Here is a 17,244-nt window from a genome sequence, read left to right as displayed (position 1 = left end):
TATGCACTGCAGTCTGCTACATACCCTGCCTGCCTAGCACTGATATCTCTGCAGCTGAATTAGTCCTCAGAAGGAAGGTTAGTTGAGATGGATATGTAGAGAATTTTGTGGAATACCTACACTAACTAAAAATCAACCAAATCTCCTGCTGACGCAGCAGCAGCTCTCCTTACACTGTCTGATCCGGAGTGACTGTGACGAGCATGGCGGCACTAGGTCTGATATAGACCTGATGACGCTGTGCGGCCAACCAATCACTGTAATGCCACAACCAACATGGCTGCGGCATTACAGTGTGTGGCAGACAATCCCTGCATGTTGACTGGCTCTCTAAAGCGCACCAAACGTGCAGGGAGGAGACCTGAGCATCCGCACAAGCATCTCGGAAGTACTCGGCGAGATCCGAGCATCTCGAGTACTGAGATGCTCGGGGGAGTACCGAGTACTTGCGAGTATGCTCGCTCATCACTAATGCTTACATCTCCGCTACGAAGAGGTAATATATTTTGTTTGTGTTTTATTCTGCTCTGTGGCCACTATTACATCCCATGTCCAGTTCAACATGAACAATTGATGAATGGTCTTCTTTAAAGCAATTTTAATTAATTTGAGAATACCTCCTTAACTCAAGCACATATCTGCACAGTGAAGGTAGCGGGAGCTTTTTCTATGAGTGTTCAGGTGCCCCTGACAATTGATACGTATATTCTTAGTTGCTTTCAAATTGTGGGGAATGTGCTAATGGTTTGCCATACAGAGCAGTGTTCAGCTATTGCTACAGTTTAGAAACTCACACAAGTTGTTTCTTCTTCATACTGAAAGCAAGCCACTTGTGACGTTGATGAAAAGTTTGTAAGGCCTAGGCAAGTCTGCAAAATGAAAAGAAGAAAATAAATTTGCGATCATTTTTTTTGTATTGTACATGTTTCCAAATCTGTATTTCTATAGAATAAATGAATGTAAAATAAATATTTTAATAATGGCTAAAGTTCCTATTTTTTAATAAAGCATATCTGTAAACAGGTCTGTTTACCTACCAGCACAAAAAATACTCTGCCCTTTGTCTACTAGGTGTGATGAAAGAATACAGCAGACGATATTTTAGAAATGAATGACTTACCGCCCCAATACGTGACTGATATGGACTTATATGAAGCAACCAATGAGTTGCCGATGAGATGGGCAACCAAAGTGCTTCCTTTAAGAAAACTGAGACTTCATAAGTCTTCAATATCAAAGACTAGTGAGTCAGCTGTACTCTTTGTGCCATTTGGGCAACAGTAGAGGGGATGTACCTCATACAATTCTTCCAGATACTCTTGTTAGGGTTTGCTTACACGAGCGTATACATCAGATGAGTACTGTGCGATGTTTTGTTGGATAGCACTCAGATCAATATTATTCTATGGGGCAGTGCTGATCCTTTTTTTTTATGTGCAAGTCGGATTGCACTCACCGATTCAAGTCTATGGGTGTGCGGAAATCATCGGACCTCACTCAGATGACACCCGAGTGCATTTCGATTTCCGAGGACTCATACAATGGAGAAATATTGTTCCCCACCTTTTCCTCACTTGCGCTAGGATTCTCTCATTCGATAAAATCGTATCATGCTAAGCTGACAAGCGTCTCAAAGTCTGATCTCAGTTTTATCTGAGTGTCATTTACATAATCGAGCCGAATCTAAATCGAATTGAATCTACACTCGCGTGACTCTGGCCTTACATTAACATCCTGGTGTCTTACATTTTTAATTCATTGGCTATTGTCAGTGTATGATCTATGGGTTTATTCAGGAACCCTAATATCAGTGTAAGGACAGGGTCACACTAGTGTTCATTCTCTCATGCGAGAGAATCGGATCGATTATGTAAGTGACTCTCCGAGTTTGATCAGAGGGTCAGCATAGTTTGATCCGATTCACTCGCATGAAAGAATTGTAGCACAAGTGCGGAGACGAGGGATAACTTAATTTCTCCATCTTCTCCATTGTTTGAGTCCGCAGGAATCGGACTGCACTCCGTGTGCAGTCCAATGTTTTACATGCACCCATAGGCTTGAATACTTATTCAAATTCGCAGAGCCACTCACAGTATGCTGCGATTTTTTTCCACATAGTGATTTAGTCTGTGGAAAAAAATGCAGATCTGCACTGCCCCATTATATAACAGTAGTTCGAGTGCTGCCCGATAAAACATGGGAGAGTACTCGTATGAGTTTTATGCTCGTATGAGCGAGGCCTTCATTTGTATGGCCCATTAGGTGAGAATCCCAGAAACCTCCTTTAATATCATGATAAACATTTGAGTAAACTGGCTATAGACATAGAGAAATGACCACAATATAACAAACATTCTGATTTGTTCGGAACCACTTCTCGAATATGAACAGAAACATATGTCCATTTTAGTGGGGCCTTTCCTGTAAGTGGCCATTAGTTACTTCTAGTGAATAGGTCAAGCACAAGAGCTACAGTATGACTGTGCCATATGCAACCGGTGTTGGATCTGATATATAAAAATATCTGCCGCAACTATTGGAAAATGAGCTAGAATTGAAATGAAAGAATCTACCTTTTCTATAAAAAAAGTGATTTATTTTTGTAAAAGCATTAAAAACACCTAAAACCATAAACACAACAAAATGGTGTCTTCCATTTGTCCACCTAATATTGTAAAAAATCATCTGTAAAAAAACGGACTGCAAAATTTTACTCTAAAAAATATGCAACTCATCCTGTAAAAAAAAGTGAAGCCTTCATACAGCTACATTGATGAAAAAGTTATGGATCTAAGATCGCTGGGATGCATAAATAGAAAAATCCTTGTGGTCTTCAAGGCCAAAATAGACCTAGTTCTGAAAGGTTTAACTCAGAACGATCCATGAGGTCGTAATGAAAAGATATTTAATATGATGCAAACGATTTTCACCATGAAAAATCAACACAGTAATACGGCACATTTGCACAACATTTACCACTAACGACAGAGAATAATTTCGAACAGGATTAATAAGTGCTCTTATCAATGGAACAGATAGCCATAGGTCAGGGTCAAATGTTTTTATTACCATAAGCATAGCAATCAACATTGATGATTGTAAAGGTAGTTGTTAAGTAGTAATTCCAACACGTGAAAGACACATTTCAACACATACTCACAATGCTGCCTGGTGCCGCTGTTGCCTGTGAGGCTTTTGTTACTACTTCGGTCTGTGCAATATATTTAATCGTTGTTCTCCTAGTTGATTGCTCTCTATGAGTTGTAGGTTCTGTACTCCTGGACGTGGTGTTCTCACTATTCTCTGCAGTTAGATTTCTGCTATTAGTCCCTTCAGTTGTCAGAGTTGTGAAGATTCCTTGAGGAACTTGTGTTGGAGTTGAGGTTTGGTGATGTGGTTCACTGGTAACAACTAATGTTGTTGAAGTTGGTTCTGAAATTATTTAAAAAAGAAGTTATACTCAAATTTTATAATTTTACTAATGCAAAACATTGTTATATTATCTCATTGCAAAACAAATTCAAGAAAGAAAAGACGTATGTACAGTATCTATGTATCTGTTATAGGGCCCATGGAGAGAAGGGACAGCCTTACCTTTGTCAGTAGGCAGTCAATACCTGCAGCTCTATGCTCTCTTGAAAACTTGCATGAAAAAACGCTATTAGGCTGCATGCCCACTATGCATTTTTCAAGCGTAAACGCTTTAAAAATGCTTGGTAATACGTGCCCCATTGTACCCAATGAAAATCCGCAAGTTCTGTGCACATGCTGTGGAAATTTCCGCTGCAGAATTTCTGTGCGGATAAATCCACAGCTTGTCCATTATTTGTAAGTTTCCGCATGCGGATTTGACTACTCAATGCATTTGAAAAACGCAAATCATATCCGCATGTAAAAATGCTGCAAAAACACTTAAAAAAAGTGTGTAAAATGCGCAAGCGTTTTTACTGCCAAGAACATGCAGAAACGCTGCGGAGATTTTCTGCTTCAATTCTGCATCGTGGGCACATAGCCTTAACCTGCAGATATGGGGTTAATCTGAAGATCAATAGCGTTCTGAACCTGCCTGACGCCGGCACTTAGAGCCACATTGAACTTTATTCCTCCCGACAGCGTTCAGGTTCAGCCACGGGGGTGGCGCTAGCGCAGTCCAGTCACAGCTCAGAGAGTGGCGGCTTTAACCACGCTCCCGGCACTGACTGACAGCCGTCCCTAGTCCTGAGCTGCTGTCAGTCAGTGTCGGGGGCACAGTTACAGCTGCTGTTCTCTATACACTAAGCAGTGACTGAACCCGCGCTGGCGCCACCCCCGTGACCGAACTCGAACGCTGCCGGGAGGAATAAAGTTAATTTATTCCCGACAGCGTGGTTCTAACTGCTGGGGCCAGGCAGATTCACAACGCTATTGACTTACAGATTAACCCCATATCTGCAGGTTAATAGCATTTTTTCATGTGACAGGTTCCCTTTAAGGGGTTAGAAAAATATCCCAATTGTCATGGAAAGGGCATGAAGGGAGAGTAAATCTTTTCATGAGAATTTTTTTCATAGAAACCCCATTTGTTTTATGCATGCCACAGCAATGAAGTTTTACAGTTTCTTATTAAAACAAAGAATATGTTAGGAAAGCAGCTAATATGTTGCACATGTCATGCCGTTGTATTTTTGTGGCTTCATCTATCTGTATATAATTTTAAATCCTCATCTGTAGAAAATTGGAATACAATCTTTTAATCTGTCACCAATACTGACATAACTTCTTGAATTTATAGTTGCATTCCTCATTAAAGAACACTTTTGTTATATCTATTCTCATAGCTCGCAGTTGCATTGTGCAGCTTCTCCATTATTTTTTCATAATATATTTACAAATAAATTAACAACAGTATGATACAGCTCCAGCTCCCTACTCAGTCTGGTTCCCTCACAGCCCCCCACATGGTATGATGCCTACCACACTGTACGATGACCCCACAGTCCCCATACACAGCATACTGACTCTATTAGCCCCCTACCACACACAGTATGATGGCACAAACTGACCTCCAAACACAGTATGATGGCCCCCTCAACCACCCACACAGTATGAAACTTCCACAGCTCCCCCCAACACAGTATGATGATTCGTACAGCCCTCCACAAAGTATGATGGTCCTCACTATCCCCTACACAGTATGATGCCCCTCACATTTCCCCCACACAGTAGGATGACCCCACAGCCCCCCACATTGTATGATGCCTACCACACTGTACGATGGCCTGACAGTCCCCCCACGCAGCATATTGACCCTATTAGCTCATCCATATATTATAACGCCTCCATAGCGAGAAGTGACTGACAAAATGAAATAAAATAAATAAATTCTCACTTAGCCTCGTTCCCTCGATACACTGCTCTTGATGCACTGTGCTGTGTGTGAACTGAGGCTCTGTATTGCAGGAGCGATCTAGTGATGTTAATGCAATATTGCAACTGTATCTGCATTCTGAGGATCTCCGTTTGGCACCAGGTCACTGCAACGTTTGAGCCCCATTGCGTGGCGGTGTGGTCTGCGTCCATTAGCTGTACACCACTGAGACAGCACAGTTCAAAGTTATAAGAAAAAAAAATCAAGTTTAATTAAACAGACATGTCAGAAGAGATGACAGTGCCTTTTTAATAAGAAAACCGCTTAGTGCTTTCAGTGATGGACTGGTTTGCCAAACTTTGCAAGGGAGCCATTTATATTTCTACTTTTCACTTAAAATTAGAATAATAGTTACAACTTTCTCTTAGAAAAAAGATGACATAAAAGCTTCAATATGTTTCAAGATGGACATTTAAAGAGGGTATTTTTTATAATTTTCAAGATTTTTTTCTATTAAAGAGATAGGTGAAGAATCTTACAGACAGTTTACCGTTAGACTGAGTGATAACATGAATAGTGAATTTTATTTTCAGGAATTGCTAACAGCTTTGAAGATAAAAGGCCGGCCTCCTAGGATTACAAGTGTTATTATAAAGAGTTAGGAAGGACCTTATGGGATTAGAGGGAGAAAGGTTGAATATTACAAAGTAAACAGTAGTGCAGAAAAATCTTGGTGACGGTAATTGGTTTTGGTAACAAGGGTGATGAAAAGCTTATTGAGAATGTGAATATGAATAGAAACAGATGGGTATAGCTTTGGTGAAAAGTACTAGTTAAAGGCAAGAATTAAATGGGTTTCCCAGGCTTACGACATTGATGACCTATTCTCTGGATAGGTCATCAATATCAAATAGCTGGGGGGCTAGTGGCTAGCAATTTAAGTTAAAAAAGGAAAAATGGATTTCAATAAGAAAACTTTAATCACCCCCACACCGGGCATGTATTTCCTATATTTAATATTATTTTAGAACAGGAGAATAATTTACTGTCCAGTTCATTTCAGAAAATGATATAAAAAAATTGGTTTGAGTGCAGTTATGGCTGTGTTCAAATGAGTGCCCAAAATATCAGACCAAACACGTCCATACATTGCAGACTGGACTGGCTCTGTATACAGCTGCATGTGCTTGTCCATCCAGTGGACAGATACAGGAGTGATCTAATATTACAATCACCACTGTGTTCCATAAAACTATTTTTCTGTGTGGAAAACTGATCGTGAGCCTTAGCACATAGGCAAAAATTAGTCTATTGTGCACACAGACAGCAGAAGGGCTAAAATATGGTTGTTTGAACCTAACCTACTTCTGTTATCTTATACACCTCCAAAGTCACAATCCCAGGTGACCTGAAAGCTGAGTTATGGACTCCTCACATTGAACTTGGCATTGACTGGTGGTTATTAGTTAGTTTTCCTTCTATGACTAAAAATAAAATCTTTAGGCCTCACTCAGATGTCCTTGAGTCACATATTTGTTATATCCATGTTTTTAACGGGTAGAACATGTACCCATTATATTCTACGGGGGTGTTCTCATGTCCATGTTTTTTGAAGGTAGTCCACAAAGAATCATGGAGACATGTCTGTTTTTGATCCGAGTCATGGATCAAAAATTACCTATACAAGTGTATGGGTCTGTAAAAATCATAGACAGCACATAAATGGCATCATTATGCCACCCACATGATTTCAATGCTTAACATTGTAATGAATAGGGGAAGCTTTGTATCTTTTTTTTGATAAAGGATATAAAAAGCCTACACAAACCTTTTAAAATGCTACTTATTTTGTCATTTAAAAATAAATCATACCAAGAAAAATCATTTCAGATCTTTTTCCACCTTTAATGTCACCCTTAATCTTTTCAAATCCATTGAGAAACAGGCTGAAATAATTTTGAGGGGGAAATAAAACTAAACTAAATAATGTGGTTGCATAAGTGTGAAGACCCTTTTAAAATTATGGATGTGTTTATAAGTAGCCAGTCACATTTATACTCATGATAAATAGCAGTCAGTACACAGCTGCCATCACTGACAGTGATTCTGATTAACTCTATAAAAAGTTTAGCTGCTCTAGTAGGATTTTCCTGACATTTTCTTAGTTGCATTTTACAGTAAAAGCCATGGTCCTTTACAACACAGCAAAGTGATCTCATTATTGAAAGTTATCAGTCAGGAGAAGGGTACCAAAAAAATCAAAGCTTTAGATATTTCATGGAACACTGTAAAGATTGTCATCAAGAAGTGTCTTAAATTTGCCACAACAGCAACATTAACTAGAACTGGATGCCCCTCGAAAGTTAATGAAAAGACAAGAAGAAAATTGGTCCAGGAGGCTGCCAAGAAGCCTACAGCAGCATTAAAAGGAGCTGCAGGAATTTCTGGCAAGTAAAGGTTGTATACTGCATGTGACAACAATCTCCTGTATTCTTCATATGTCTGGCATGTGGGGTAGTGTGGTAAGATGGATTCCTTTTTTTCTAGAAAGAAAGACATCCAAACCCTGCTATGTTTTGCCAAAACCTACATCAAGTCTGCTACAAGTATGTGTGAAAATGTGTTGTGGTTTGATTAAAATTTTGTGATCATAATGCCAAAAGGTATGTTTAGCACAAAGCCAACACTGCATATCACTAAAAGATCACCATATCTAAAGTGAAGCATGGTGGGGGCAGCATTATACTTTGAAGCTGTTTTTCACTAGCTGAAAATTGTACTTTAGTGAAGCTGGAGGGAGTTATGAACAGTTCCAAATATCAGTCAATTTTGCTAAAAAAAACTTCAGGCCTCTGCTAAAAATCAGAAGATGAAGAGGAATTTCACCTTTGGACGCCGAGTTACTTCTCAAGGACAAGCCATGAGTTGGAGAAGTCCAGGAGTCCGAGGTCAAGAGCCAGTAGAGTATATCATAAACAGAGGGAAGAAACAAAGGCGTAGTCAGGTCACAGTCCAGGATCAGAATTCCAAGGTCAGAGTGCAACAAGGCCAAAGGGGTAATAAAACGGGCAGTCAAAAGGAAAATCCATGGTTCAACAACAAAGATCAGGATATCAGAGTTCAGACCACTGAGGTGAAAGCTACGACAGGCAATAGTCCCAACATAGCCACCCAGCTAAATGACCAAGCAATCACCCTGAAAGTGAGACACCTGGAAGATTTCCAGCAGGCCTGGCCTAATTGGGCTTCAAAGAAAACCCATATACAAAACTGACAGCCCAGCACGCCTCTGCATACTCAATCACAATGCTGACAGCCTAGCATGCCCCTGCAATCCATAGGATGACTGAGCTGTTACTCGCTGCATCCCTAGGACACAGTGAGCGGCGGGATTGTGACAACCCTTTACAATGACAACGACCCTAAGCATACCTTCACAGCAACAAAAGAATGGCTTTGCCCAGCCAAAGCCCAGACCTGAGTCCAATTGAAAATCTGTGGGTGACCTGAAGAGGGCGCTGTACACAGGAGATGCCCTTGCATTCTGACAGACTTGGAGCGCTACTGTGAGGAAGACTGGACAAAGATTGCCAATTCTAGATGTTTCATGCTGATAGACTCCTACCCAAAAAGACTGAATGCTGTAATAAATTCAATGCGTACTTCAGCAAAATATTATTTTAAGGGTGTGCATATTTATGAAACGCCATTATTTAATTTTTATTTTTCCACCTGAAAATATTTGTTTTTCAATTGAATTGTACAGATTATGAGTCACATTAAGGCTATGTGCACACGTAGCGTTTTTGATGTGTTCTCGTGGTGGTTTTCCCGCCTCGGAAATGCTGAGAAAACGCTTGTTAATAGGTCTGCCATGCATAGCAATGCTAATCTGGATGTGCTGTGCACATGATGCAGAAATTTCCGCTCTGGATTTGCTTTGCATTAAAAAAGGCAGCAGGACCATTTGTAGCGCGATCCCGCAGCGAATTCACACCCATTGAGGTCCATTAAAACGCAGCAAACCCGCAGGTATATGTGGATTTGCTGCGCTTCAATTAAAGTTAATGGCTGCGAATTCGCGGCGGAAACGCGGTGCGGATGGTAGCCGGGTTGGAGAGGAGGACTACAACTCCTCTCATCTCGACAGCTGCTCCCGCTGATAACAGCAGGAGCAGCGTAGATGGGAGGACCAGTAGTCTTCCCAGCCAAGCCGGCTACCACGTGCTGTAAAAAAAGATAAAACAAAGTAAAAACAAAAAAAAACCTCTATACTCACCTGCCCCCCGGTGTCCTCCTGGTCCTCATCAGCGATCCTCTCCTTCTGGCGGCCGGCGGTATACTGCGGGGAGCGGCTCACTCCCCGCAGTGTACTGAGCTGCCAGGACCTACGGTGACGTCAGTGATTAGCTGATCAGTCACGTGACCGATCAGCTGGTTCCTCACGTGACCTCACCTTGGGAACTTTCAGAAGAAAGTTCCCAAAGTGATGGCGGTGAGAGCTCACCAGGGCTGATCAGCTGATCTTCAGCTGATGAACCCCAGTGACCTCCTGCACAGCAATGTACACTGACAGGGGTGATTATAAGACGCCCCTATTACTAACTGCGTAGTAAAATGGTCGTTGCCTTTTCAATAAAAACACGGCCAGAATAAAGTATTTTAATGAAATAAAAAACACACTTTTTTTTTCAATTATTTTACGCCTCCGCAAAGCCCTCGATCTCCAGAAAAAAATGTAAAATAACAAACAACCATATTCCTCACCTGTCCGCCGTCAACGATTCAGTCCACGTACTGCCAACGACTTGTCCCACGATGATATGGGTCACTTCTACAGCTGTGACATCAGCAATCACTGATGTCACAGCTGTAGAATACAGCACTGTATACTGACAGGGGTGTAAAATCACCCCTGTCAGTGTACATTACTGTGCAGGAGGTCACTGGTGTTGAAGATCATCTGATCAGCCCCGGTGAACTTACCACCCTGGGAACATTCTTGCGAATGTTCCCAGGGTCAGGTGAGCATCAGCTGATGGTCACGCGACCATCAGCTGAAGGTCACTGACGTCAGTGCAATGTACCGCTGGCCACCGGGCAGAAGACATCGCCGACGGGGACCAGGAGGACACCGGGGGGCGCTGGACAGGTGAGTATAGAGGTTTATTTTTTATTTTTACTTTTTTTTTACTGCGGGCATGCGGGCTGGGAAGAGCAGACTACTGCTCCTCCCATCCACGCCACTCTCGCTGTTATCAGCCAGAGCAGCGGTCGGATAAGAGGAGTAATAGCCTCCTCTCCCATCCCGGGTACCACTCGCAGCGTGTTTCTGGCGTAAATTCGCGCCCATTGACTTTCATTGAAATATATATATATATATAGATATTACACCTGCGGGTTTGCTTCGATTCAATCCAAGTCAATGGGCGCGAATTTGCAGCGGAAACGCCCAAACAATGGTAATGCTGCGGTTTTTGCCACAATGGTAATCTGGAGTGGAAATTTCTGCATCAAGTGCACAGCACAGCACATTGCTATACATGGCAGACCTATTAACAAGCGGTTTTAATGCAATTCCGCAGCGGAAAAACAGCCATGAAAATGCAATAAAACTGTATCGTGTGCACATAGCCTAAACGTGGAAAAAGTTCTGAAATTATTCTTTGTGATTTTTTACATTGCAAAAACCTAGCATTTTAATAGGTGTGTGTAACCTTTTTATATCCACTGTACATGAAAATCACTGATGGTAAAAAATGACACATGCACCAAATGCTGTTAAAACTGGGATCCAGAACACTAGGAAAAATCGGTGCATGTTTTTAAGCACAGGCAAAATCATGTACTGTATGTCTGAATGAAATCTTACATGGTCTCTTTTTATCATTAAAAAGAGATAATAAGTGACCAAAATCAATTCAGTGAATGGACTCAACTAATACTCCCAAGCTTAATTTTTTATTGGAGTTAATTATGTTTATAGTACAATAATGTCTTCCATTTGCAAAGGTAGATGTAAAGCCATATCTGTTGTCTAATGGATCCAAACAATGCACAACAGATCCAATTGATTTAACTACAGAAAGCATTATGATCTGTAATGTGCAGTATTAAATGTACAGTATAGTTTAAGAAATAATGGGTTCATTACCTGTAGCAATAGCATCTGTAGGTCCTGATAGCCGGGTTGAGGGAGTACTTGTTTGTTTAATGGTACGACTAGGTACAGTCACTGTAGTAGTTTCTGTGTGAATCTGAGTGGAAACAGTGGGTGCAAAAGTTTTTGCTGTAGTAATTGGTGGTGATGTGGTTGTTGCTGTGACATCTGCAGATAAGGAAAAGGTTTTAAAATATTAATATAAGTGAATATTATATAAATATACACACACAATATATCACACACATAGTCTTTGTTATATATGTTTACTATATGTGGTCCTAGTCCTCAGTATAATATAAAATAAAATAAAAAATAACATCCATTCCAGTATTTTTAATACTCGAACAAATTACATATCCTGCGCTACAACATCCAGACATGGTCAACAGATTGATTTTAATTTTTGCATACAATTTGGACTCTCTATTTTAGTTATATAAATAAATATGAAATACAGTAATTATAACGTTCAGACATGGGCCCCTCTACAAAACCATTACTAGCCTCCAAACTAGTCAGCTAAGGCTAGCTTCTTAAAATGTAGAGAGAAAAACAGTCCCAATACTGAAGGTGCTTATTGATCAGACCTACCACAAAGCCAGTTGAGATGTTAAATTCAAATTTCAATAAGTGCTACCTGCCGCCATCCATTAATCCTGGAGTTCTAAACTGTTTGCAATGGCCATTGGTCTGGGTTAATGCAGTTTTTGGTGCAGTTTTGTGATGAAGTGTTCTTTGTCCAGGTTAGGAGAACATCAATAAACAAGTACATGTATAAAGGATACATTGATATTTCTCTTTTCTTTTGGACTCTCTCCTGGATTTAAATAAAAAAGTGCATAAAATAATTCATCCAAGGGAATTTGGGGCCTGTAACCTGCCTCTAATATGTGTTTTTTTTCCAACTATATAATCAACACTTTCCTACATAAATAACAGAATGGGGTTTCATATAGTATTATCTATATACAGTGCTCAGCATAATTGAGTTACACCCCTTTGAAAAGTAAGATTTTTATCAATATCTCCCTAAACACAAGAACAATTTCCAAAATTTTGACAAGACGGAGTTTTCATAGAAAATTTAAGGTTAATAATATAACCTTTGTTACAAAATCTTCAGTTTTATTCTAATTGGTGCAAAAAATGAATACACCCACATCAAAAACTATTACATCTAGTACTCTGCATGACCTCCATGATAAAGACAGCACCAAGTCCTCTAGGCATGGAATGAACAAGTTGGCAACATATTGCAACATTTATCTTTTTCCTTTCTTCAAGGACGACCTCCTTTAGAGCCCGGATGCTGGATGGAGAGAGATGCTCAACTTGTCTCTTCAGAATTCTCCATAGGTGTTCGATTGGGTTCAGCTCAGGAGACATACTGGGCCACTGAATTACTTTCACCCTGTTCTTCAGAAATGCAATGTGTGTTTTGGATCACTGTTATGTTAGAAAAGTGCAGGTTTGTGCACCAAAAGTCGCAAATGCTTTGAAAAGTTGCAAAAATGCACCAAATCGAAAACTCCACCAGAAACCCTACTTCAGGCAGGAACAGGAGTGAAAAAGCCAAAAAATTTAGCATTTGGTAAAAGTCGCATTTCATGAATTTGACTCAGACATCTTGATAAGCAAAGTTCTTGAGAAAAAATAAAAAAAAAGACTCAAAAAAGAAAAATAATTTTAACATATAGGGTAGGGACCAAATCATCAAGACTGGCATTGTTCATGCTGGTCTTGATGAGGAGATGGGTTGGAGTCAGATGCTCCTGATTCATGAAGAGGCATATGCCTCATGAATCAGGAGTGTCGGACGAGTGGCGTACACCTCGCCACAAATCCTTCTCCAGTCCCTACAGGCGTAAGATTTGATTTGTGGCGTAACAAAGGCCATGCCCCCATCATCCCCAAACTCCACCGACTTTGGTGTAGCATACCAAAAGTCGCATAATTTTAGTGCAGCCTCCAAGTGTGCCAAAATTATGTGACTTTTCAAAGTTTTTTACGCCAGAATGCTGGAGTAAAACCTTTGATGAATCAGTCCCATAGAGTATGAGGCGCAAATATTAAAGCCATTAAAAAGGAGTAACTTATTTCAGAAAACTGAAGAAACGTCAATGATGAATTGGGGCCAATGTATGCACCATATCAGCTTATAACTCTCACAGTCCACCATTTATTTTGTTCACTTTCTTAATTCCTATAAACCGAACGAGAGGTTGGCATTACACCATAATGGACTAGTAATATCATCTTATACAGTCCTGACCTGTAAAATTATATGTATGATTAAAGGATTAAGCCACACAAAACGTATCTTTGCCATCACGTTGATCTCTGCCAGATGTGCTTCTACAACTTACTCCAGATGCAATATAAACATCAGCTCTGGGCTAGTTCTGTGGAATGCCATTAACCTTTTTTCTTAACCAGTTAATTTACTTTTTCTTCCCTCCTCGTTATTATTTTTTTTCCTGTTAATCAAGAATAACATTTTTATTACTGATTTACAGAACAGGTGCCATATAGCACACAAATATTTCTTATAGTGAAGGATAACATCATATGTTGTGCATCTATGTATAAGTTACACCTTTTATAAACTTCTTACAAAATGTGTGATGAATGGAAAAAGAAAGTCTCAGTGAAGATAGGCAATGGGAAGGTTCGTGTCGAGGCAATTTTCCAAACGCTGTGCTCATATCTAGGAATTCCTAACCTACACCTTCATCCATCAGTCCTACGTCAGCATCATGAACACACTATCTCTCAGAGAAGAACGTAGGATGTGCCTGGAAGAATTTAGAACCAATTCTGTTTTTTTAAACTTTGAATTTTTTAAATATCTCAAATAGTTTAATTAGATAGAAACATGAAAATAACTTCATAAATCTGGTGATCTTTCTCATTTGACCTGTAATCCATATGAAGTACTTCAGGTAGACAATTAATTAGGGATATATAAAGATGTTTACTAATTGCTTTTCTCTTGGTCATACTGGGGGAGATTTATTAATACTGGTGGACTGTAAAAATTATGAGTTAAGGTCTCCCCCAGTGCAGTATGCATCAGATTTATTAGATCCATACATGCACTCCTGGAAACTCCTAAGCTTCATCCACTTTTACAGAAATAGGCGTCGGTGCTTTAAAAATTTGGAATATGGCCAGAATGCCAGATTCATACTTATTCAAGATGACTGTTGTGAATGCATTGATAGATTTGCCCCAAATGTAGATCTAAAACTAAAATATGAAGATTAAACTTTTTTTTTACTTATTAATTAATGCCAATATTTACAAAAAATTGCAGTACAAAGCAAGAGAATAATATAAAAACTTGCAGAAAAGAAAACTGCAGCTGGCAAATGTTGAAATGTGAAAATCCATATCAAAGTTTGTATGTAACATATGGATTTTGCTAATGATTTTATTTGGAGTTTTTGGCAGGATAGGCAAAATCAGTAAGTTTGTCTGCTTCTAAGCAGGTTAAAATATGGGTGCATAAAATACCTCCTTTCCAAGTGAATTGGGTCTTTAAAACTCTCTTTATACTTTGCTGAAAAAGAAGTAGTATAAAGAAAGCTGGGGAGCAGAATAAGGCCACGGCCCCACTATCAGTATTTGGTCAGTATTCGGTCAGTCTTTTTTCTCAGGAGTGGGAGCCAAAACCAGGTGAGGAACAGTCAGAGAAAAGGTATAATAGAAACAAGTCACCAATTCTGCATTTATCACAATTCTGCATTTATCACCCACTCCTGGTATTGTCTCCCACTCCTGAGAAAAAATACTGACCGAATACTGATAGTGGGGCCGTGGCCTTAGGGTTTTATCTGGTGGTAAGCGGTAATTTAGTGCTCACTTGGTAGACTTGTGTGACCCACAGGTTGAAAAGCCATAAATGTCAAGGGAGAGATTAAGGCTATGTTCACAGATGTTGGGTTTTTCAGCGCTTTTTGCTGCAGATTTTTATGCAAATTTTCAGCTGTGTTTTGCAGTACCGGCAGGCAAAGTCAATGAGAAACCAGAATTCTCTGTTCACACATCTTGTTTTTCTTTTGCTGCGTATTTTGTGCCTTGGTTTGGTTTTTGGAAAATAGAGCATGTCACTTCTTTCAGCATTTTTTCACCCATAGGAAGTAATGGGAGGTGAAAAAATCGCATTAAAAACTAATCAATAACGCACCAAAATTTGCTTGAGCGTTTTTAAAGAGTTTTTGATGGCAAAATAGAATATGGTTCTTTTTTTTCACAGAACTTTATGTATATGCATAAATAGAGACAGAAGGACAGTGAAAAAAGCGCTGAAAAAACGAATCAAAAAGCGCAGCAAAACCAGTGTTTTTGACGCAGCTGATTTTCTGCCAAAGATCAGTTTTGCTGCAGATTTCTGATGTAAAAAAACCCCAACATGTGTGAACATAGCCTAAGTGGTTCCTCTGCACTGCTGATGAAAATCCACATGAATAATCCAGGAGACTCGATAAATAGGATGCCGTTTTTAATATCTACACGTTTCATCCGACCTCTCCATCAGGATACGACTACACATGATGATGAAGTCGGATGCCTTTGAAACACATAGTTATTAAAAACCACATCCTATTTATTGAGTCTCCTGGATTATACCTGTGGATTTTCATCAGCAGCGCAGAGAAACCACTTAATTTCTTCCTTGATATTGCGGAAAAAAAAGACTCAACATGTGAATTTACCTTGCAAATTGCCTCGATGGTCAGTCTACATCTTCAGATAAGTTTGGGGAGCAGCAGAGACTTTGATATTCTTCACATTCATGTAAGCTGTTTTCAAATGGGTTTTTTTTTCTAACCTTTGTGCCATTGAGATTTATTTCTCCTTTCTATAAAATATCCAAATCCCTCATAGGAGAAAGCAAAAAAATGTATTTCTATTTGGACAGAAATGGTAACAACTTTCAATGCTTCTAATGTGTTTTCTGGAGAATTAAAACACAAATACATTACATAAAGTAGTTTATATAAAAAATGGAATTGTTCTCAAATCAGGGACATCAGTCATAGATAAGCCAACGCCGACCTCAACGACAAAACAAATTGACCACTATATTCTGAATGCCAGTGACCTCAACGACAAAGCAAATTGACCACCCCATTCTGGCTGGGATTGTCTGCTTTACTTAGCTAGAAATCGAATAAAAAGTACCTTCTATGTATTCGTTTAGGCTAACTATCGATTTGTAATTCAGGAACTGGGTTATGGCTGTTAGAATCATATTAGTAATCATCTTTTTCCACAGATTTACTGATTATGAATGTACAAAAATTAAATTTAGAAGTGACAGAATGTTTTTTTAATATAGATTGAATAAAAAAGAATAATCTGCTTGAAGACTTTTTTCTCCTAAAAAAAGTATATACATTATAAAACAGAATAGCAGATAATGGCTCGGCGTGGGGAAAAAAAGAAGTGATACCGTCTATTAGGCAACTGTCACATTGAAGAGCTCCAGGTCACCTTCAAGAATACAAACAATTCTGCACTGAATAGTAAGAAAATTATCATATACTATGTATGAGAACACTGTAAGAAGCATCTAAGTGTAATGCTGCTTTTAGACGATCTGATAATAAACGCTGATTCCTGACTATCAGGTCATCTATACAGATTGGCAATCACTTGTCAAACGAACAAAACGCTTGTTCGCTAGGTACAATTTTTTTAAGCTGTCTTTAAAGTCATCATTCTAGGC

General features: G+C 39.4%; 1 protein-coding gene across 1 annotated transcript in view; it reads right to left on the bottom strand.

Moving 5' to 3' along the window:
- CD34 (CD34 molecule) overlaps nucleotides 1-17,244 on the bottom strand; it is a 134,440-nt gene that overhangs the window by 55,428 nt on the left and 61,768 nt on the right. The window contains exons 2-4 of the mRNA XM_073666864.1: nucleotides 11,502-11,675; nucleotides 3,161-3,432; nucleotides 795-869 (exon numbers count right to left, since the gene is read on the bottom strand). Of these exons, the coding sequence (XP_073522965.1) occupies nucleotides 795-869; nucleotides 3,161-3,432; nucleotides 11,502-11,675 (521 nt within the window). The remainder of the gene's footprint in view (nucleotides 1-794; nucleotides 870-3,160; nucleotides 3,433-11,501; nucleotides 11,676-17,244) is intronic.

This window comes from Phyllobates terribilis, unplaced genomic scaffold, assembly GCF_046119375.1.
Source record: "Phyllobates terribilis strain yellow unplaced genomic scaffold, ASM4611937v1 Scaffold_2__4_contigs__length_985480577, whole genome shotgun sequence".
Classification (NCBI taxonomy): domain Eukaryota; kingdom Metazoa; phylum Chordata; class Amphibia; order Anura; family Dendrobatidae; genus Phyllobates; species Phyllobates terribilis.
The sequence above is the reverse complement of the archived record's forward strand: the minus strand, read 5'-3'. Positions and strand labels throughout refer to the sequence as shown.